At 37.4% G+C, this 24,258-nt stretch overlaps 1 protein-coding gene across 4 annotated transcripts in view; it reads left to right on the plus strand.

The window, feature by feature from the left end:
- LOC145781158 (uncharacterized) overlaps positions 1-24,258 on the plus strand; it is a 40,927-nt gene that overhangs the window by 1,738 nt on the left and 14,931 nt on the right. The window contains exons 2-10 of one of the 4 annotated variants that reach the window (XR_014290704.1): positions 2,469-2,786; positions 2,930-3,199; positions 3,794-3,922; positions 8,363-8,451; positions 9,211-9,439; positions 14,980-15,029; positions 16,773-16,978; positions 17,655-18,136; positions 19,067-19,192. Coding sequence is in view for 3 of the 4 variants with exons in the window: in XM_082592927.1 (XP_082449053.1) it covers positions 2,564-2,786; positions 2,930-3,199; positions 3,794-3,922; positions 8,363-8,451; positions 9,211-9,439; positions 14,980-15,029; positions 19,067-19,219 (1,143 nt within the window). In the remaining variant the exon portion in view is untranslated. Of the gene's footprint in view, positions 1-2,468; positions 2,787-2,929; positions 3,200-3,793; positions 3,923-8,362; positions 8,452-9,210; positions 9,440-14,979; positions 15,030-16,772; positions 17,062-17,654; positions 18,137-19,066; positions 19,716-24,258 lie in introns of those variants that run through there. The other 3 variants (XM_082592927.1, XM_082592929.1, XM_082592928.1) reach the window with 3 other exon arrangements.

Consider the following 24,258-nt stretch of genomic DNA (forward strand, 5'->3'; position numbering starts at 1 on the left):
TATTATTTTCCCATGAACACACTATTTCTTGTGATTTAAAAACATTTTTATATTTTTCCGACCGAGACGCTTTTCTACAATAAAATCAACAGACATTTTAGGAATGATCAAAAAGAAACTTAAATTGAAACAAAACAAAGGAATCTTGTAAGAAATAAAATTATTTTTTTCTGGCTCAAACTGACTTAATCGTAAACGTCGGTGATGTGTGAAACTGAAAACGAAAGTTGTTTTGTTATGAGCTGGAAGCATGAGAATTTAAGAATGCAGAAAGTTGCGTAAAACTCAAACTACAAAGGCCAAACACGTTTTTCAAAAGTATTATATTGGGTTAACAAAATGCATGTCAAAACAATGTCGCGCCAAATTGTCTTGGTCTCCAGTATTTTATTTCATTCTGCTCACAAATGACTTTCGTTTGGTTTAATCAACACATTTTGTGTTAACCAAGGCTGCTAACTCTGTCTGTTTTATTTTAGTTCGAAATGCATAGAGTATTTGCGAAGTCGCGTTTTTCCTTTTCAATTCACATCAAATTCATTGTTTGTAATTGACTTTAATTTTTCAATCTTACTGTTAAGTTTTCGAGTTCAACATAAAGGCAGTTTTTAGGGTTAGTGTTTGCAGCCAACTTGCAAATATAATGTGAAAAACGACAGCTGATCGATTTGCACAACAGCTGATCGATTTGGAAGCTTTAAGAGAAGGATAAGCATTAAAGTTATTTGTAAGTTTGCATTAGATGGTGCATTTAAGTTGTCAGACGTTTTAAGTCCAAGGTTTTCGCTTTGCTCAATGAGTATGTCGAGTAAATTTTGTGAACTGGCGTTTGATGTGGCCGGCGATTAGTACGGTGTCGTGTGCGTATCCTATGTTGTTTAAATGTTTTCCACCTACCGAGATGCCTTTGTTGCCATCTCGATGTCGCAAGATCATTGCGCCGTATAGTGAGGAACACACAGTTTTTGTTTCTTTGAGTAATTTAAACGCGAATGTTTACGCTGTTAAATATTATGTTTCACCATGCCAACAGTATTTAAAAAAAACTGATGTAGGCTACCGTTGAGTGACAAACTGTTGTTGTGCCAATTCAAACAGAGTAAAGGTGACCAAATCCAAACGCTTTCGGCATAGCACTACCCCCAAATAACAATATAATCGCTTGCTCTAATTGAAGTTTTGTTATGGTTGCTCCGTCAATTTTAAGTGAAATCGATCCCTGCAACCAACTGAGCCGTTGCTGACGTGCGCTGGTTGTGTAAGCTTGATCAACCAATCGACGTTCTTCAGAACAGGGATTTTCAGCAGTTTTGCACCGCGACCCCTCAGAGCAATCAACGTTGTCTCGCGACACCCATAACAGCACAAAAGCATATTCAATGCAAAATGTAACCAAATTTGTTTCGCAATGACTTCATGTCGTTTTGTTATTCTAATGTATACTTCTGAAACTAAGAACATCTTTTCAGGATGTTATACGGCTTTATTACATTTCCTCCAATTATTTTTTCTATTTCCGATCAAGTTTGACTAGATTATGGGAGAAAAAGTAATGGGGATTAGCTACATTTTCACCGGTTGAATTTAATGCAATCTTTTATGGATTTATCTAAATCAGCTTCAGTGAGATGGTTGGTGCTGCATTTTCTTTCACAAACATGTCAATGCGTGGAACTGTTGCGGAAAGAACTTTTTAACAAATTATCTTACACACTGAATTTTTTCAATGCCATTGGAAACAATAATCTACTAAATTAGTAAACAATTCATAACTAAGGTAGTAACAATTCATATTTGACATAGAATTCCCAATAACCTTGTTTTTTTTGCCATAGTGCGGCTATTGGTTAACTTTAGTTGGCACAAACCAACGTACAGAAACTAGGTGAAAAATATCTAGGGATAGTTTTCAAAAATATCAAATGCTTTTATATTGTTAAAGCCTTTGCAACGTCTGAAAGCTCAAACAATAGAGTAACCTCAGGTCGAGGAATAGTCGATTGCTAAAAAAACACTGTTTTTAATTTTTTTTGTTAAAAAAGGATTGAAAACGGTATAACCTACTGGATTATTAGGCGTCTCGCGACCCACAGGTTGAAAAACCCTTCTTTAGAATATCTAATAATGATCAACAAATTGTACTCAAAGCACTGAACGTTTTACAACTATGTTCTTGGAAACGATTTCTGCTTTTAATTGAACTAGAGTGACAAAAGCAAGTAGTTGTGTGACTATAATTATTTATTTATTAATTTATTGTATCCAAGAGCTATACATTTCATCTATGCTCCAATAGTGATGTGGTTGTCATTCAGTTTGTATGATTCGAATTAATATTTGCCTAATCTTCATCAAGCATGTTTTAATAAAATGATTTCTAATCACTTCAATGAAAGAACTTTGTAGTTACACTAACCAGCAGTTTTTGCACTTAAAGCAGTAATTGTTGAACTTGTAATGTTTTACAGACGTTCCTACCAATGTTGTTAACAACATCATTGAATCTGATCATTTAGTTCGTTTGAATGGAATTTATTATCTTCGATCTGATGAGAATCTTGTCATGAATTGTTCAAGTGAAGCTAATCCAGTTGCTCATCAATGTGAATGGAGGTTTTACTATGGCAGCAGTTATAATCATTATAAGGCTGTCCAAAGCCGAAACAACGATTGCTCAATCAATCAAAGAGTTGATGTCACGTTTAAATCAGTGCGTTGCTATGCGACAAATAGTGTTGCTAGAGGATGGAATGACAGAACAGCTTTCGCTATTGTTCCAAAAGAAAGTAAGCTATGAGATTGTAATTGGTAGCATTTAATGATGTTGTTATATTCTTATGCATGTCTTGATCTTCTGTAGAATCATAGCTCTGCTAACAGTTTTTCATTTTGTTCAAGTTTTACATAGTTTTTCACTTGCTTCTTTCAGGGTCAATAAAGTTCAACGCTTCTGACAATGCAAGACTTTCTGACGATGTGTTGACCATAGAACGAAATGAAGATCTAGATCTATCTTGTTCTGTGGATTATGGGAGTGATTTGGATGCGACATATCAATGGAAACGCCCAGATAGGTTTTCTTCCACAACTTCTACTCTCACCTTGCGAAAATTAAGTTCATCCGATACTGGAAATTACACTTGCACAACAATTGATCCATTTGGAAGCTTTACTGGAAAGATATTTGTTAATGTTGTTTGTAAGTTTGTTTATGTTTCGTGTTGCCATTTTGCAGATTGATGTTTTACAGATGTTTAAACTTGTTATTAGTAATTTTAGAAACAAAAGACATCTGAAAAGTGAAATAAATTAATTTTGTTTATAATTTCACCAACATAAGTTACTTTGTTGCTTGTCATACTGGATGCAACAATACACTATGTTAAATTGCAGTTTTAAGGTTGTGTTCCTGAGCTCAGAGAAGAAACGATTTAGGGCAATGTAAAATATTATCTTTTTTTCTGCACATCATCAATATTTATTTAAGTTACTGTTAAGTTACTTACAACACTGCTGCGTTTTCCAGGTTTTCGGTTAACGCCTATAAATTTCCATATAATGTAGCCCTCATGTTTTGCGCGGTTGGTCACTGGGTCTGGTTACATTTTTAAAGAGTGTTTTCTTATGTGAAAAGTGGTCGAATTGTATATAAATTGTAATCATACTACAAGGTTTTCATGTTTATGATAGTAGTCAAATTTACCAATTAATTGTAATAAAAAAAAAACTCTGCATTATCTGTATTATATTTCTATCACATATCAAAGTAAAAAGGTGTATATTTATTTTGTAGACGAGCCTTATCAAGATAGGAACACCAAAGATGATTTTTCTTGTCAATGGAAACAACCCGGTCCAAGAGTTTGCATTGTGACGTTTTTTTCCAACTCAAAAGCTGAGTTTGTGTCTTTGATGAAAAATGGTAACTTCCAGTTTCCTAGTTATCTTTTTTTTAGCTTAAATAACACTGGTCTACACAAAATTTCAGGTTTGGGTTTTGACAACTCATTTTAGCTAATTTTGGGGCGCTGAATCCGAAAATGAACTCAGATTTTCTCTATCACATCACGTTTTTGAGATATGAAATATCCCTAATTTTTGAAAAAAAATCAATTTTTGCCCCCCTCTGTTGTCAAAACAAGGAATTCTGATGCAATAAACACTGTTTTACCTGCAATAATCTAGCTTTAATGAACAAACAAGCATTCTATATTATATTCACACAAATTTGCGTTGTCTTTATTAAAATTTCATGCCTTGGAATAAAAAATAGGCATGCAAAAGAGCAACCATAATAACATCAAACGCTACATTATGCTGACGAACATGTCGATAGGACAGTGACAAGGTGTTATCTGAATTATAGCCTACAGTTCACACAATATGCACATAGACATTCCAATGGAGTGCAGAAATTCTGAAGACACACACAGAAATAGCAAAGTGCCAAAATAAAGATTGACTCAAAGGGACTTGGGCAGGGCGAGTTCAGAAACAGTCAAAAAAAGAGCTTTCATAAAATATGAACTCTTTACTTGTAAGCTTAAAAATGCTCTTTTGAGGGACTTTCTTTTATGAGCAGCATCTGGAATTTCTCTTTTAAAACTCCAGCAATAGTCGGCCATCATATGACAATCCCACCGACCTTGATAACGTTCCTCCATAATTTTAATATCCTGGTGGAAACGTTCACCCTGTTCTTCACTAACTTTCCCAAGGTTTTCTGGAAACTCATCCGCATGGCTCTTCAAATAGTGAACTTTGATGCTCATCCTGCATCCCAAATCTTCAAAACTAATTAAGCTGTAGCTCCCTTAAGAGATCTTTATAATTTTCTGGCTTTCTGTTTCCCAAACAATTTCTCACAACAACACCGAAAGCATTCCAAGCTCTAGCCTCGAATGTCAACATTGATTTTACAAAATTTTCATCCTTTAACAATTGCCTGATTTGTGGTCCATTGAAAATCCCAGCTCTTTTTTTCTATTCACTGAGACCAGGAAAAGCATAACATATATACTTAAAACACTCTCCTTCATGATCCAAAGCTTTTACGTATTGTTTCATGAAACCAAGTTTGATTTGAAGAGGAGGATCTTTTTGATATCAACTAACTGATCACGTATGATATTTTTGTCTCCAGGTGTCAAGGTGAGCCTTGGAGGGCACTCTTCTTTGTTCCAGTGCTGATCCTTGGCCCTGCTGTCCCAGTAGCATAGGAAACATGGGTATTTGGTGTAGCCACTTTGTTGCCCCAGCAAAAAGTTCACCATTTTTAAATCTACACAGATGAGCCAACCATGATCATGGTACTTTAACTTTTCAAGAACGGTTTTGATGTTCTGATACTCTTCTTTCATTGGCACCGAATGTCCTATCGGAGTAGAACCGTACAGTCGTACACGTTACCATTGTGAAGTAGAACACACTTCAAACTTCGTTTGGAGCTATCAATGAAAAGTCTCCATTCGTCTGCATCATACTGTGGTAATCCCATTTCTAGAAGAAGCCCTTCTATATTGTTGCAATAAACGAAATCATTGTGGGAAGTAAAATATGGAAGCAGTTCTTCTCGTTTGCGATAAAATGTCACGCTTGTACCAGCTTTGAGAAGTTTCCTTTCCTGTAGCCTTGATGCCAATAACTCCGCAGATTGCTTAGGCAAATACAAATCTCTCACTAAATCATTTAATTCCATCTGATTAAACTGGGAAAGCTTGTCTGACAGATCCTCGGGTGCTGGTTGAAAAATTTCACTTTCTCCTTCACTAAACGATGCTTCTGAAGAAGAAATAGCCTCTTCGTGTAGTTTTGGAAGTGATGTAAATACTGGCAGTGGCTTTTCATCACTGTGAGGAACTGGCCGCAATGCCGAATCCAGATTTGGATATTTCAAACAATGTTTACTCTTTTTGTTATACCCTTTCACACTAACATAACAAAAATAACAATCGTCAACATGATTTCGTTGCTCTCGCCAAATCATGGGTATTCCAAATTTCATTTGTGAACCTTTTCCTTGCGACCAACTTCTCAGACATTCAACGCAGGTCTTGCACACTTTATGAGGAGCCCAGCTTTTGTCCTGGTCTCCCAACTTGACTTTAAAGTAAGCAAGATATGCCCTTTTTACAAACGTGGTAATATTGCATTGTTGAGACTTCAACATGAAGCATCCACAAATGTAACAAAATATATCCGGATCATTACAACATTTTCTTCTTTTGCTGGAAGCAGACATAGCTTGAGATCAAATATAACCTTTCTTTGTTAGTAGTTTTCTAAGAGCAAGTTTATCTACAGAAACACCACTATACCAAAAACTCTAACCGACTTGAACTCAAACTTATAAAGTATGAAAATACATTTTCCTTCTACAAACCACTTTTCAGCTTGAACTCTGATGTTGGTCTGTACGATGTACATGTGCTTTATGAAACTTCTCAATAAATCTTCCTTACTAAGCAAGAATTTATTACTAAGTCAAATCTACTCCCACCAGCTGTCTTCCTATGATATTCCATCTGCACAGAGATAGCAGCTGACCCACAGATAACGCCTGAGAAGCCAAGACAGGGAGTTCAAGCCAGCATGGAAAAACTCAACGCTACCAATCTCCACTATGTCCTATTACGATTATCATAACAGGAATTTTTTTTATTTTAGAGGAAATCTGAACCAATTTATGAATTTTGTGTAAAAATATCTCTGTTTGAAAGTTTATAGCTGTCAGAAAATAATTATATTTGACATTTTAATGCACTAAAAAGGGTAAAATTGGTCAATTTCATAAAATAATGGCAACGATAGAAAGAAAACTTGATGTGATAGAGAAAATTTGAGTTCATTTTCGGATTCAGTGCCCCAAAATTAGCCAAAATCAGTTGTCAAAACCCAAACCTGAAAAAAAAAGTTGAAATTTGTAGACCAGTGAATAGTTCAAGGACATTGATATATCCCCTTGTTAATCTCTTGCTTCCACTTGCAACGCTCAGCAACACACAAGAGCAACATGCTTGGCTGAGATTTTTCCTGGGGCTGAGGAAAATTTCGATATACTGCTTCCTAAACTGGGTCTGCTACTATTCGGTGAGTCCGATTCGGTGAGTTTCTAACCCCTAACCCTAAAACGGCAATGATAATTTGGCTACGGTACCCGATAATTTAAATAAAAAATCACCGAATATAGGGAATCGGACTCACCGAATTGGACTCACCGAATCGGACTCACCGAAACGGGCCATTCCGTCCTAAACTAGCACTTTTTGTTAAAATTAACATTTATTGACAGTTAACAGTTCTTCTTCTTTGTGTACCATGCCTGTGCCAGGCTTAGGCGCTCATATATAGTTCTTACCAGTTATCCCGGTATTTAACTGTGTTAAAATTGTTGCGGTTGGAACGTGAGATCCTTGAGGTTATTGAGAAAGGCGAGACGCTGTTTTCCACGAGCTCGTTTTTCTTTGATCTTTCTACAGAAAGCAGTGAGTTCTAATTGTTCCTTCCTCATGGTATGGCCAGAAAAGCTTGTCTGTCCTTTCATGATGTTCTTCAAGAAAGTCGTAATTTGATTGGTTTGTGTTAGAACGTCTTCATTTATTCTGTGGCTGAGTTCTGATATTCGTTGCATTCTTCGAATGAACCACATTTCAGCAGCATTTAAATACTTTTGCGTTTATTTGTTTACCGTCCAGGCTTCACATTCATACAGCAATATAGGAATAATATACCACATCAATACACTCTTCCTTGTTGTAAATTTACTTTGGTGGATCATGCTAGTAACGTTGAGGGGAAGAGCGATTTCATAAATTTGAATAAGAAAAGTAGTAGGTCTCCAAGTTAATAAAGTTAAGTTATTACGTTTTTTAGCATTGTTAATGTCTGCTTTGAGCGACGCTTAAAATTTTGATTTGAAACATAAGCCAAAAAATTGCTAAGTCACATCAACTAAACGCAATTAAATTGCTCATTTAAGGAATTCCAGATTATGTAACGCCCAAATCCAGGTTTATTCTAAACCGTTACTAAGTTTTAAGCTAGTTGACTAGCCTAATCTTTATTATAATTTCTTTGAATAAACAGATGCCGCTGTGGGATTTTAGAGACTTTTATCTCCATACAGACTTGTATTGTAATTGCTAGCACGTTTATCATGAAACGCTGTTTGCCCTCTTCAACTAAACGTTCGTCTCCAAAAAGGATTGTCTTCTAATCGGGTCATTCCGTTTTGTAGAGATCTCTAGTTATTTTTTTCATTTTTTAGTTCTAATTTTTTTTTATTGAAGGCGGTGAACTCCATGGCTATTGCTGGGCCAGTAGGCTAACACAAGAAAGATATTTTAAAAGAACGTTGTTTCAGGTTCAATGGTGAAAAATGACGCACTAACTTTCTTGAACACCTTCACCGCGTCAAAGGACCAACAGAGATTCTCATTTAAACGAACAAATGTAAGTGACATGATGATTAAAGTTATAAAGGTGCTTTGCCGAATCGTTTTAAAACCAGAGTCCTGAAATTAAAATTAAAATTTCTATTCCGAGGTAGCTTCTCAGCAAGAAGTCGCATGTTTTGTTCTTCAGTTTCACAAAATCAATTCTTTTTAGAATGATTCTGGGTAAAAAAATTCGTTTTGGATTACTGCTTGATTTTGTGGTATAGACTTTTTGTTAAAATGATATCACAGTGTTGGGCTACTCAACTGATCGTGGTGCTATAGGCTGCCATGGCAACCGTTGTAAATTTATCAACAAAAAACATTCGAAAATGTTAGCTTGAGGTATAATGATGCTACTCATGGCCGGGCCATGCATTGTGATATAGCGTGTTGGTTTATTTTAGTAAAGTTATATTGCAATCAAACTAAAATAAAAACTTGCTTTTGTAAGATTCAGGCGTATTTTCTGATTTTTATATCAGAAGCAGATTCAACTCGTTTGCTTTCCATCAGCTGTTTTACATATAGTTCCTTGATCAATTTTCTGTAAAGTTGTTTACAGAATTCGATTTTCAACAATGATTTGTAACGGTCAGGTGCATCGTGCCTTCTGTCACTGCTACCCGAAAACGTAAACGTCTGCTTTTAGTAATAGGCTAGGTGGTTTAGGCCCATTTCATAGGCTACTATGTCACAAAGATACTCAGAGATTGTATTTGAATACCGATATTGTTATTTTAGCACAAGCAAAATGTATAGCCATTGTTTTTAGGTGTCTGTTGACGACAACGGGTTTTATACGCTTACTCTTTCCTCGTCCGCTTATTCGGGAACGCAATTTATGTTCAATTTTACTGTGACCGTATCTGATGGAAGTTCATTGGCTGCTTCTACAAGCTTGGGTTTTACAGTTGGAATCAGTGTTGCCGGCTGTTTGCTCTTATTGATACTTATTCTTCTGCTTTGCTGCTTTATAAGATGGAAATTATTTAAAGACAAAAGTGAGTAATAACTGTCAATGTGGTTAAATATAGCTATCTATACTAGTACCATAAACATTAGAGCATCATATATTCTCAAAAGACGAAAAAATAGGATTGGTTGAAAAATGTCTTGGAGCGCTGTATCGGACGACATTGGAATGCTAGTAACGTATCGCTAGCCCCAAAGATCATAATATGACAAAAAACCCGGATAATGATATGTAAAACTGTAGGTGTCATTTTAATTTTTTTTTGGCTTGTTTTTGTGTATCATTCAGAAAACTTCACTACTTTTGATTTTTTGAAAACTTTTGTTTAAGTTTTTTTTTGCAACTAATGCTTCTGTAACATAATAACCATGTACTTCTGCTTCTACGAGCCTTTAAGCATTAGCATAGGCTTTTGGTAAAATAATTTTCAAGGTTTGTGTGTGTTTTAGAATATATGTAGCATGTAGCCTATGTATCCTATAGCATGTATCCTAGTTCGACTCCCGGCTTAAGCTGGTTGTTGAAAAACACTGCTCACCTCTATCGAGGGTGTAATAAATTGGGTGGGCGTAGTTGCTGAAGTAAAGGCGGCCGAGAGAAAGGAACTGGCCACCCTATTCTCGTTAGTGCCGAAGGCTTAGTCTAATGAGAACCTTATCTTCTCGTTCCCCGATGCTTGGATCAAGTATGGGACTCACCTTAGCATGTATAGAGCAATGATAATTTGACAACAATTTGTTACAATGTTGCCCAAATCAAATACTTTGCTGTTAACATTCTGTTGAAATTACAGCCAAATTAATTCTTTAAAGTTTTCTTATAGTAAACTAGTATTGAAGCTGTTTTTGCATACAGGGTTACGCCCAGTAGTTCTTCTTCTCTCGTTTGACTTGTAGTAGCTTAGATTGGCAATGCCTCATCATGCAGCCATGATACGGTAGTTGGGTCCAGTTGTCGCAAAGTAAAGTAGCAAAGAGAAAGCCCAGTAGTTGAAAATTGAGATTAAGTGAACAGAAAGCCAAGAAAGCCAATTTTCTTGTTCACCTTCAGGCATTGCCTTAAGTGTCTTGCCAAAGACACAGTCACATGCTCTTAAGCGGTGTCGAACTAGCGGCCTTTCGAACGCCGAGTCAATGCTCTCACCACTCGGCTATGCAGCCGACAGTATTGGAGGATGACGCCTCAAATAATCTTCTATTATTAGACTTAGTGCTTCATGCAACTTATTATTAATGCTTGGCGATAGAATGTAAATTCGGCAACTTTGTTGAGTTGCTTTCAATAGTATCTATTCGTTTATTTTATTAATAAACAAGAACTAGGCAAGCCTTGAAAAGTAACGCTCAATGGCTGACTGAGAAATACTTTTTCGACAAAGCTTACGAAAGAGATATGACATTGCCAAGAACGTAGGCTTTTGATAAAATCTCGAAGCAGAACGATTTTTAAGTTTTTTAGAGAAATTGGAGTGTAACATTGTTCACGTGGTATTTGTTACTCTCTTGTATCCAAAATTTGTACCCTCATGTATTTTTTTTAAAGAATGGATGGTTGTAGTGTTGTAAAAAGATGCAATATTCCTCAAATCAAACTTACGCCACACGCAACGTAGTTTTGCCTGCAGCTGCTAGCCGACTGCTGCAGCCAGTGCAGGATTAAGGTGGATGCTATTGATGCTGCAGCATTAGGCCCATTCCTGAAATAGGCCCAGACGAAAACAGACGTGAATTTTCCGGACGCTGAACAGTTTTCCTTTGCTTAATTAACCCACAAATAATTAACGCTCAAAGGTTTGTCTGGAACCCAAACAAAGGTTTGCACATTAACGCTCAAAGGTTTGTCTGGAACCCGATGGTGTGAACGTGCAGATGCTGTCAAAGCGCTAGTAGAAGGGTGGAAGAGCATTCAAGAAGTCCTGGATGAGCTTGCGGCAGATAAGGAGCAGAAGGCCGATACGAGAAACCAGGCCGACGGATTTTCGCGCAGGATGGACGAACTTGAGACAGCAGTTATGGCGACTGCCTGGAACGATATCCTATGCCGTCTCAACAGTACGAGCATTAGCCTCCAAGACCCTACAGTCAGTCTGAATACGGCAACTAGTTTATTGGCATCACTGGTCGACACGATTCAATTTGCACGGGACAGATTTGACGTGTATGAGCAGATGGCGATCGAAAAGGTTCCTCACGGCGAATACAAGGCTGAAGAACGTCGAGGCCGTAAGCGAAAGCGAATGCCTGATGAAGGAGCTGCAAACGAAGAAAACCTCACCCCTAGGGAAACATTCAAAACCCATATATATCTGGTCATGATCGACAGACTGTTAGCTGAACTGGAAAAGCGAATGAAGGCGTATGAGGATATATCTACAACATTCGGATTTCTTTCGGAGCTAACGTCATTGAGCATAAAGCAGATCAAGAATAAAGCTCAAAATCTCGTTTCCTCGTATCCAGATGACTTGGAAGACACGCTGGTGGCTGAGCTCATACAGTTTGCTGCATTTATGCGCACCCAGAAATCGGTGAGTGTGAACGAGTCAGCAGAGCTTACCATGTACAAGCTTTTGTCGTCGTTGAACCTTTCTCAAACATTTCCAAACGTCGAGATTGCTTTGCGCATCTATCTGTGCTTGATGGTGTCTAATGCCTCCGGCGAGCGGAGCTTCTCAAAACTGGTAATAGTCAAAGGAGAGCTGCGGTCCTCGATGAGGGAGGAAAGGCTAAACATGCTGGCGCTTATGAGCATTGAACATGAGGTGCTGAGCAGCCTTGACTGCACTGACATGATCGAAGATTTCGCGCTTGCTAAGGCTCGAAAAACAGTAGTATAAGTAAGCAGCACTAGCGCAGCATTGACAATATGCCAACGTTAAGTTGATCTGGATTAGCCTTTTCTTCATTAACTCCGCTTTTCAGGCAATATTGGTATTGAATTGTGTTGGTGTTACATAGCCTGATGTTACTCTCGAGTTTTTACGATAACACGTCGTTATTATTGTTCATGTTCATTAAAATTTGGCTGACTGCGTCGAAAGCAATAAAGGCTCTTTGGTCGGTCTGATTACGCGTGTACGGTGGAGTCAGAGTGTCGAATGCATATGTACCAATACCTAGAAAAAATAGGCCTGTTTTTGCGCTGCAGCATCAGGCCTAGTTTCGTCTTAATCCGGCCCTGGCTGCAGCACGTGCCTTCCATTGGCTTTGTAGCCAACTTAGTCAGGATGTCCTTTCTATTGATATGCATGTTTTTGTTTTCTGGACATGTTGCGTTATAAGGTATTTTGATGCTTTAAAAAAGTGATTAGTAATACGTAAATAAATTCTACAAAACACGGCGTGTTTTTATCAAACGCAACAAGGAAGCAGTTTTAGATGACAAAAACGATCATCAACATAGCGGTTCTGTCTTAACGGAATCAGGTAGCCTAACATGAAAGTGCTGTGTAAGAATTCATACATTGTGCATCTATGCAAATCGCCTATTTGTGTTTACAAGAGAAAAATGCTGTGTCGGGCTTGCGCTTAATGGAGTGACAGTTTCTAAATATGTTTTGGCTAGACCTTCATGCAGTGAACCTAATACAATTTGCTTTGCTCATTTGATATGGACAACACAATCACAACTCCGCCACTTTTCCCGCTGTTTTAAACTCATTTTTTCTTTCAAAAGCTAAATATTAGCTTTCAACCTATCTCATTATACAATGGGATCTTTAGAAGGTTTTTATTGACACAGTGCATTTCCTGAAGATCCCATTTTAGAGTGAAACAAGACGAAAGATTACACAATGCAAACTGGAACTGCGTTGCTGGTTGCAAACGATAATGCAAAAGTTATTGAATTTGACTTAAAGCAACTTATATATACAGACCTTGTCAATGTAAAAGCCTATCGTGAGGATTGGAGGCTGATACAATTTGATTTTATATTTTTTGAATAGATAGATACGAGATAGCAAGATATCACAGTATGATCACTGAATTTCAAGCCACTGTAAGACTTCTGATTTCACTCAAAAAAAAAATTGCAAAAATGTTTACTGTTAGGCTACCAGATTTTCTTCTCATTGCCTGTACAAGTGAATAGTCTACTTGAATAACTGCATGTTACCAGTATAGCTAAACGTTTGCTTAAATGACACGATACATAGCCTAGGGCCTAGGCAAAGACTACTAGATCTAATGCTAACTTACTACGATTAGCAACTACCACTAGCGATTTTGACTGCTGTCAAGCATAGCAGATCAGCATCGAGTCAAATTTGAAGGTTTCTGTGGGCTGTGTCCGTGTATAAAGGTCGCTATGCTGGTGTGACCACGTTACAACCGAGTGGTGAGAGAGATTGATCGATGGATGCTCTAATTATTGTCGGCCGAATCCCATATACAGGATATGCTTGCGCCTTAACTAGCCACTTAATGACATGCTTAAAGACGGGCACGGAAGTTGGATACTTTGCCTTTTGTTCAACTTTAATTTCCGAATATCTGCATACTGTATATTAACCAATGCCAAGTGTGTATAAATTTAAAACAGATTTCCATAAATTTCTAACCATAAATTTTAATTTAATAAATTTAACTAAATAATAAATTAAAAACTAAAATAATAAATTTTCCAAAAGTTTTAAACAAATATCTGCAGATCGATCTAAAGTGCAAGGTCACTCCACTGTTGGCTAGCAGGGAGCTACCTAAGAGTTGTGGTAGTGCAGTAATTCTACTCACCATTTGTGTGATTGTAGATACTGATCGTCGTTTGAATTGTGTGAAAAAGAATCTTTGTATCTAGCTTTAAGAAAGACATTGAATGTCTTGCAGCATGCCAATGATGGGAGTTAAATTTACGTTTTGGAGTCGTAGCCTACAGACGCTTTTTACTCTCAGCTGCGTGGCTGAATCGTGAACTTAATTGTTCTCTTTTCCACTCACACATCTGTTCAGGTTTGCTTTTGAGGGATGGGCCAGGGAAGGTGATAAAGGGTCTTATATGACTGGCACAATTTTATCATAAGCAAGGTAAATTTTATGTATGGTAAAAAATACTACTCTTGCAAAAACTTTTGATTGAAAACACCCTTGTCGTTTTACTCTCTGACCATAGTTATAACTGTAGTATGGCTTATCCCAATGCGCAACAACTTGACTACCATGATGGTTCAGCACAAAAGTTCGAAAGGAGTGATTGCTAAAAAGCAACTCTGCGGTTCATCTACTTGCTGCCTACATTATGGAATAGAGAAGGAATGAATAGCTCTAATTTAATATATGTAAAAGGGCAACGCATCAAAAAAGATTGGGAACCACTGGCCGAGAACAAATAGTCACCAATAAGGGGTAGCTAAGTTAAGTCAGGCTCATTGCCTTTTAATGGACCCTTGTACTTTGAAGTTTGAAAGATTGTATTTTGTTTCGAAGGCAGTTTTTAGAGTGTCGTTTCATTTTAACCAAAAAACGTTGCTTCAAACAAACCTACTGACTTTCTAACAACAGACAATATAAATTATGTAAGTAAGCGCTTTATTGTCCTACAGTATTTTGTCATTTGTATTTTTCTGTTCAGGTCAAGTCGAGCCCAACACAGTAAGACTGGAGCAAAGGGGAGATGTTCAGGTAAGTAATCATGGTGTTGTTATGAAGTTGGTAATTTCATTCTTGTTGATATTTTCATCAATGATTAACTTTATGACAGACCATGGACACTGGTTTGAGTAGCATTAATTAATCAATTGTACACGTCACCGTCAAAAGAGGATGACGTTCGTAGTTAAGAGATACACACAACGTATCAAACAAACCAACAATCACTGCCAGAATAAATTGTGCCCACGTGAAATATCTTCGGGCACTCCGTGACAAAGCGTATTTTACAAACAATACCCACAATACATATTACATTCTTACTATATCCTTACTTGCTGAGACGCAATGGCAACATTGTTCTGAGATGGTGTGCATGTTTTGCACATCTCTTAAGGAGATAACCACTTAGTGATTAATAGTGAAGTGGACATACCTGCTGGGTGTGTTTAAATGTATGCGGCGCGGTAAGCCTAAAAGCAAAGTCCTGAATTGCGTAGTTGATGACATGTCAATTCGAGACATTATCAGTGAGCTGGTTAAAACTGGTTTAAGAAAAGGTTGTCTGGAGAAGGTTGTGATCTCTATTTTGCAAATAAAACTTATCACAAATGTGCATAAATTTGAAGTTAAGATTGTTTCTTAAAATTAAAAAAGTTTTATTACCAAAGTATTTTTCACCTCATTTCAACATTGATGAAGACATGACTATCATACTGAAGTTTTCGAAAAAATACTTATTAGCTCAGTGAAAGGTGAAGCAGCTTTCAATTCCCAAAGCTGAAAACGCAGAATGATTGTGTAAGAGAATGAAAATTAAGAGATTATGCAATCATGTCATTTTTTTAAAACTTGTCTTTTCCATGTTTTTGTCTTGGTTTGTACTGTAGTTTGTTCTTCACCAAGAATTTTTATAACATTTGCATAAAATCACACTTTATGCGGAGCTGCTATACATTATTGTGAGGCTTTACATCAGTAGCTCCACTTCTGGAGCTCTCCGGCTTCATGCCAATGGCTCCGGCTGCAGCTCCAGAGAGAAATTAAAGACGTGTGTCCAAAATAAACACATTTATTAGAATTGAATACAATGGAGTTTTTTAAAACACTGCCCTTCAAAACAACGACAAATATAAGAAATATGGACTGTGTGGTAACTCTGCTGATAAGTAATTTGTGGGAAGCAACAAATCAGCTTCCTAGCCTGCATAGTTTCAATAAATTGCTTTCATGTGCTATGTCTCTTGAGGATACGAAAAACAAAAGTACTGGAGAGTAAAAAAATCTCAGATATTGTGTGACTTCATAATTTTCGTTTCATACTGTAACAGGTAGCTAGTAGGCTTTCATGTGACTAACTGTGCATTACTTCACACTCACCACACGAAATGCCTAGCTGCTCATTATAGTGTGGGCACATTTGTCATGAAAAAAGGTTTCGTGTTTTTTTTTTGTTAAAAGCAAAAACTTTCTTGATTTTGTCAGATGATACTATAAAGATGAAAAAAAATTAGGGTGGCATTTTTTCTGTGCACTCTAATGACCTGAAATCCCCTATCAAAATGAAATTTTGGCCCCATTCATTTACAGTAAAAAAATATGCAAAAGTGCTTTATGACGTAAATACTTTGTATCAAAGTTACTTTGTGACGCACATACAGCAAACTTATTTAATCATTTTAATCAGCTGTTTTTTATAACTTGTGACGTCATAGATGAATGACAGTAGGCTACCAGAGAGAACCCAAGCTTGTACAGGTATAACGGTTTTTACAGGTTTACTCAGGCTGCTGGATAAAAATAACGAAGAAGTGATACTGGAGTAAAGGGCGAAGCAGCCTGTTAAAGCGAGGGACATCTTCCAAAACATTAAACAATCGCAAAGCACTGCAAACAAGATTCAGCGATGAAACAGTTCGAGACTATCCTCCAATTTGTTCGAGTCACCAGACAACTAGACATATTACAATTTGGGTAGAGAGGTAACTCTTTTAAACCATAAACAGACATAACTCAGCAACAACACTACATTTAACATTATAAAAACAAAAAACAAAAAGCGAACGTTTTCGGCTAGTCATATAGCCCTTTTCAAGCCTATAAGAAATACATTATTAAAAGAAATGCTAAAGAATCATATAGTATCACAGCAAAAATATGGTCAAAGCTAAACATTTGAGAAACTGCCTCGCTCACACAAAATGATAACTGAAAATTACACAGCACAACGGGTCAAGTATTTCAGAGGTAAAATTAATTGATTGTTCAGACAAGGACTCAGGCAGATTACGCAAGAAAGACAGAAGCACAAGAGATAGTGGCATTTTCAGTTATCATTTTGTGTGAGCGAGGCAGTTTCTCAAATGTTTAGCTTTGACCATATTTTTGCTGTGATACTATATGATTCTTTAGCATTTCTTTTAATAATGTATTTCTTATAGGCTTGAAAAGGGCTATATGACTAGCCGAAAACGTTCGCTTTTTGTTTTTTGTTTTTATAATGTTAAATGTAGTGTTGTTGCTGAGTTATGTCTGTTTATGGTTTAACTAGACATATCGCTGCACATGCAGAGTTTGGAATCACTCATAAAGTACTTCTTTGCCCATGATCATTTAAATTATGCACGCCTTTTACCACTTTACATTTCTACAATGCAGCAAGCAGAAAAGGAGCACCCAGAGATCTGGGCAGAATTCATGAAAGGGAATTTCTGCGTATCGGTAACCAAAGGTGTTGTTGGATTCACATCAATAGGTGCAGACCTCGGGATTGAACAAGAAAACGTGAACTTAAGGTTATTGGAGGCATAGTTCGAATTACATAGAATAAAAAGTCACTGGACTAATACTTTTTCATCGCACCCGAAGTCTCAAATTTGCAGCATGACTTTGAGAAAAAGTACTACTCTGGTAGCAAGGCAAAGAGAAGGCAGCGCCACGAGCTTACAGGAGGAAAACTCTCCCGAATGACGCAAAATGCTATCAAACTCAGCGTAGTATTTCACGAGCATGGAAACCCATGTGAATCCTCTGACGAAGATGAAATTTACAATTTGCTCACCAAAGCAGTTATGAATATCAGTTATGAAATTGTACTGATTCTATCATTTTTGCGGATGACACAAATCTTCTGATGTCAGGTAAGAGTGTGGATAAATTGCATGAAGCGGCCAATACAGAAATGCAAGAAGTTGTCAAATGGCTTGTAGCAAATAAGTTATCACTCAATGTAAACAAAACAAAATACATGGTATTTGATACTAACAGTTTACGTGCGAATAAGTGTAAGCAAATCTTAAGTATAAATGATCAACCAATTGAGAGAGTACAAAATATCAGTTTCCTTGGCCTGACTCTGAATGAAAATCTTTCATGGAAACCATACATGCAACATTTGCTGCAAAAGCTTCGAAGAAATTTTGGCATAATTACTAAGATTAGACCCTGTCTTAATTTATCACATTTGATCTGCTTATACCATTCTTTAATTGAAAGTAACCTGAGGTATTGCATTACGACTTGGAAATATGGCAACGAAGGACTTATACAAAAACTTCAAAAAATCTGTGACAAATTTCATCGTATTTTCCGTCCCAACAATGATAGTTGTAGCAAGATCCCGATATCAATTGAGCAATTGTTCAAACTGGAAATTGGTGTTTTCGTGTTTAAATTTCACAACAATTTACTACCAGATTGCTTCACCAACCTTTTTAAATATGTCAAAGAGGTTCACAGCTTGTCTACAAGAAACCATGATAATGATTCTCTAAACATTCCATACTTCTCAAAAACGCTTACTCAACATTCAATAGAATTCACAGGTGCGAAAACATGGAACGAATTTCCTTCTTCCATTAGAAAGACTGATACAAAGTCACTTTTTATTCACAAACTAAAACAACATTTAACCAAAACGGACACGCAATAGTATAGATTGAATAGAAAGATAACGTAGAAAGGCTTCTTGTGAAGATTTTAGTAGAAATCCGAAATTATTTACAAAAGACTAAGCTTACCTAACAATACCGGTAATATCGATTGCTTGTGCTGTACTTTTTTGTTTGTAGATATTAACAGCAAACGCAATACTCCATAATCAACACGACACGTTGCAAAAGGGGATGAGAGCTTCATCAACACCATCAGGACATCATCATCCACATCATCATCTACCAGCTCATCCATTTCATCACCCACCAGGACAAGAAACAATAACTTAAACTGGATATCAAACCTCAATTGTCTTAGGCTACTGTGTGATGTGCAGTCTAACCGTAGAAAGAGCTCAACACCTGCTCTCCTGGGCCACATTGAAACGGGCTTTTGCCTGAGGATGGGTTTCTTTTATGTCCGGTTTTCTTTCTCCATCCTATTATTATTATTATTATGACTGCTCATCCACATCAATATTGGAACTGGCAAATTCAATCCACAACACTTTTCATTAGGCTGTCATTCATTACTACATGTGTGCTTCTCTCTGTTTTTGTTTTATTTTTTTGCTATTTGTTTTTTTGGGTTTTGTGGCCGTGCTAACTACTGATATGTAGCCTACTACATAATTTTTCATTCAGGCACGTTTTAAACCTTTCAAGGTTTTGCCACCTTTTCCCGTTCGTTAACGTGCTGGTAGGTTTATATCGATTTTTGTAGTTAGTATCTTTTTCGTCCCGGACGCGTTAATGACGAAAAATAAAATGATGATGATGATGATGATGAATGAAACTGCTACCAACGACATCCTTCGGCGTGACGAGATTGGGCAACAGATTTTCGAAAGTTTCGTCACTGAACATCTTGTAGAAGAAAAACTTTCCGTGTGGTACAAAATGACCAGGAAGAAACTGTCTACATTCAAAAGTGCCAATGCACTTGCAAAAATCAGCATGGGAGACAAGGTAATCAAAATTAAAGAAGAGCGAAGACTGTTGCAGCGGTTCATTGTAATATCAAGAAGTCGACCAGAGCTCAAGGAATGCATCGGAACGTATGAGTTTGGTGTGGTGCCTCGATCACTGTTTGCTTCAGATGGATCTCTCCTGCTGGCATATGATAAGGCATCAATACTTCGCCATCTTGAGAAGCTGGATACCGGTAGTAACAGACAACGGGTAGGCTACAAGTTGACAGGAATGAGGTAACTGTTACTCAGCTGTCCGATAACCATTCATTTTAAGTACCTTTGATACAGCAGTTGAATATACCACTGTAAACCCACCAGATGAACTGACAACTCACCGAGTGATCATCATTGATGGGATGGCTATGGTAAACGCAGTTGCCAAAACGGAACAAATGAAAACGTGCCAAAACTTTGCCGAAGCCTTTCTTCAGATAATTTGTAACATGGGTAGTGGGTACACAGTATGACGAGATCAGGTTGGTGTTTGACCGGCACATGGAAACATCACTCAAGCAACAGATGCGGACAAACAGGACCAAGGGAAAGTCAGCACTTTAATCCAGAATATTTCCTTGGAGGACTTTCTCTCAGATATCCGCACCAAAGGAGAACTGACCGACTATATAGATGAAAAGGTTGTACATCACAGCAAGAGCTCCAACAACAAACTGAAAAACCTACTGGTGACATCGGAAACACAAACCAAGGTCAATGTTAATATTCCAGACTCGCTCCTGACTCACAGCCAAGAAGAGGCAGACACTTTGATTGTTCTGCACGCTCATGACTGGGAGATTTGCTGGCAGAACCAAAGACTTATGCTTCAAGGCATTTATGTCTTGTGATGATGAGATCTTGGATGCACTTGCACATAGGCGTAGCCAGGGAGGAGCGAAAGGGGCCATGGCCCCCACCAAATTTTCAAAGTTTGGATTCCGAAGTTGAACCCTTTGTTGAAAATATAATATAATTTGTATAAATTTATATCGTTTTCCAAGACATCTGGCTATTTACACCGCCCAGGACTTGTTTTAGACACACAGAAAGACACCAATAAATTTTGCAAATTGTAAATCGCGCAAAGTTTACACGATTTACGCTTGTTTTAACTAATCTGTGGAAGCAATTTCAGAATCGCTTACTCTGTTTGGTTTTTGTGTAGCTGAGTTTCTTGTGTTCTCTAATTTTAGCCGCAGTTTTTGCCCGTTCGTGTGTAACCAGCTACCTTTAATAAGTTAATAGCTGTTTATCTGCTAATAAATTTAATATAAATATTACCCTGAAAGTGTTCCCAGAAAGCGCTATAATTCATTATTTGAGTGTAATTTTGCAAACATTTTTGTTTGTTTTATTGCTTCCCTTGCCTAAACCAATAGGATATGCGACTGCACATCAGATGGCGATGTCTTAAATCAAACACTTTGTCGTTCTCTTCAATTCATCAAATATTTGCCCCCCCCCCAAATTTTTTTTCTGGCTACGCCACTGCACTTGCAATGCTCGGGAATGACACTGATCTTCCTGCTGATGTATGCTCGCAGGTGGAACGCTTTGTATTTATTTTGTATCGATCCAAAATCTACACGAAAGTGAATGACCTCCGTTGGTTCCTCTTCTCCAATCGTGCAGCCGAAGGAGAAGACTTCCCACCAACTTCTGGTTCACTAGATTTGCGCATTCGCCGGGCTCATTATGTATGCATGATTTGGAGAAAAGCTAGCAAAGCCCATTCCTGCCTTCCAGCATCAACTGCATTTGGTTGGACGTTTGATGCATGTTCAAGTCACGTCACGCCAGATCGTTGTTTAAATCCACCAATTGCAACTCATAAAGTGCGGGTGTAAACGTGGATGCGAAGGAAGGTGCAACTGCCACAAGAACAATATTCCATGTAGGCTACAGAAGTCTGGGGCTCTGGTCTCAGCTGTAAAAACAAAACTATCCAACCAGTGATAAATGAAGACTGGAAATTTTGAAGATGAATTGCTTTCTTTGACATTCAATAAATATTATAAATTCCTTAGATGTCGGTTGTTAACGATAACTGCCATTTAATCAAAAGGCCTAAGACTTCTTACATCTTTCGCGTGTAATACGACTTAAAGGATCGAACATTAATTCAAGTTTTATTGTATTTAGATCTGTTCATTGACTTTCTAGTTGCGTATTCTTTGTGAAAAATGCATGCATTTAAGTTAATACAGTCTTTGATGCAAAATTACGTAGGTAGCTTAGCATACGTTTCGGCTGCGCGGGGGTATTTTGAATAACATTTTAAAATTTGGCACTTGTATGTCATATATGTAACCTAAATTCGATGATTCCATTAGATTTCCTGTCTCAGAAAACATATATTTAGATATTTTATTTGTAATTGTAGCCTCTATACTTGCGAAAATATTGCTTAATCATTGTTATGCCCCATTTTGGACGCCATCTTGGATTTCGTGCCCCAAAAATGTTCAGAAAAAATGCCACCCTAATTTTTTTTTAAACTTGTCATGTTTTCTTTCAAAAACAAGTGAGTTTTTGATTTTAACAAAAAAAAAACACGAAATTACAAATATGCCTACACTATTAGTTCAGTACCAACTAGCGAAATTCATCCGTATTATTTTTTGAAACAACGTTTACATACGTTTAATGTACGGCATGACTTGTATGTATGATTTTGCTAGTTGATTTGTGATGAAACAATCCGCTCAGTAAAAATGCTTCAAAATGTGATGTCACTATCCCTAGTCGGTCATCTCTCATAGTTTCTCGTCTCGTTACATAGATTTTATAAAATTTACTCGTGAGTTTCTCAGCTAAAACTGGAGTCTGAGTTACATTTTTGATGGCTCCAGCTTCGACTCCTCAATAAACGGAGTTAAAGGCTCCGGCTCCACAGCAAGTGAAGTTAAAGGCTCCAGCTCCGGCCCTATTAAAAACGCTGGCTCCGCGGCTGCAGCTCCGACTTCCTAGCAGGGGCTACGAGAGGGGGGGAAGTCGTGCAACTTTCCCCCCCTAGCATAACGCTGTAAAGAAAAAACGAGTACCGGTAGTTTTTCGTTTTGTCACATTTGAGGGGGGCCCATTTTTACTACTAGGCCTACAGTAAAATGTACCAACTTAAAAATAAACAAATTTTTGAATGAAATGCGTGGTTCCAACTATTTTTCGATTAATGTAGGTGTTACTTCATATCAAGAACAAATCATTCTCGTATTTATTAAGGAAGGTTATGTTAAACTGCTTCAAGACATAAGATCTTACTGACTTCTGTATCACTGAACCGTTTCTGTTGTTTTAATTTGAAAACTGGTGCTTTGGCTAAGCGTGTAGCCTGCTATTTTTGCTTGACCAACTTAATCTTGACTTCAAAAACTGCGTTGGCCAGGTAGCCTATATGATAATGGATCCAACATGTCTGGAAGGGGAAAGATGTTCATGCAAGATTGAAGGAAGTAAAACCTTCCTACCTATTTTCTGCTTATAGATGTCATTGCGAAAATCTAGTTGGAGTTCATGGTGTGCAGTTGAGACTTGTGGAACAAATTTAGACAAGTTGTAGCCCACAATAATGACATTTTGGATGAGTTGGGTACTTTTAAAAGAAAGCTAGACAGCAAACGAGCTGCAAACCGGAACGCACCACCTCATGATCTCCACTCAAAAAATCATTGATTGCAAGTTTCGAAACAATTTTCTAAAATATTTTCGTTGCTTTGAGAATTGTTTACTTAAACCGGTAAGCCTCTCTCGAACGGATGCGAGTTGAAAACGTGGTTTTAACACATAGAAATTTGTAAAGAATTGTTTACGCTCCACCATGACTCAAAACCTATCGAACAGTCTATGCATAACCTATTGTGCATCAAATTAGACTATGCAAAGCCTTTATTATTTGATGCTCTGATCTATCACTTTGCATTGCAAAAGGTCCGGAATGGATTAAATGCTTTGTTGAGCTATTTTTATTGTAGGCCTATTAGACCTGTAGGCCTATTGTGTGCATACAATTTTTTCTCCATCTATGCTAAAGTTACCAGCTGCAACAATTTTGATTCGCATCTGAATGGAACCAATAGCCTACTGGCACACAGGTTTGTCATGGAAACGAGACGATTATCAACGACCCAACAACGGCTCTTCCAGGATTTCACACCACAATAGGTAGCAGCTAACAGGATCACCAGCAAGCACGCTCGCACTTCCCAAACACTATATAGGTGGGATACTCTCTGTAGCTCAGATGCTGAAAGTCATTTAATTGCAAATCATCTTCTATTTCAGTTTTTGATGTCTTTTTGACGTCACAGCTTTATGTGATCAATTTCTTATTGAGCTCTGGTGAAGGCTTTGTTGTGTACG

This window comes from Aplidium turbinatum, chromosome 12 (genome assembly GCF_918807975.1).
Source record: "Aplidium turbinatum chromosome 12, kaAplTurb1.1, whole genome shotgun sequence".
NCBI classification, from domain to species: domain Eukaryota; kingdom Metazoa; phylum Chordata; class Ascidiacea; order Aplousobranchia; family Polyclinidae; genus Aplidium; species Aplidium turbinatum.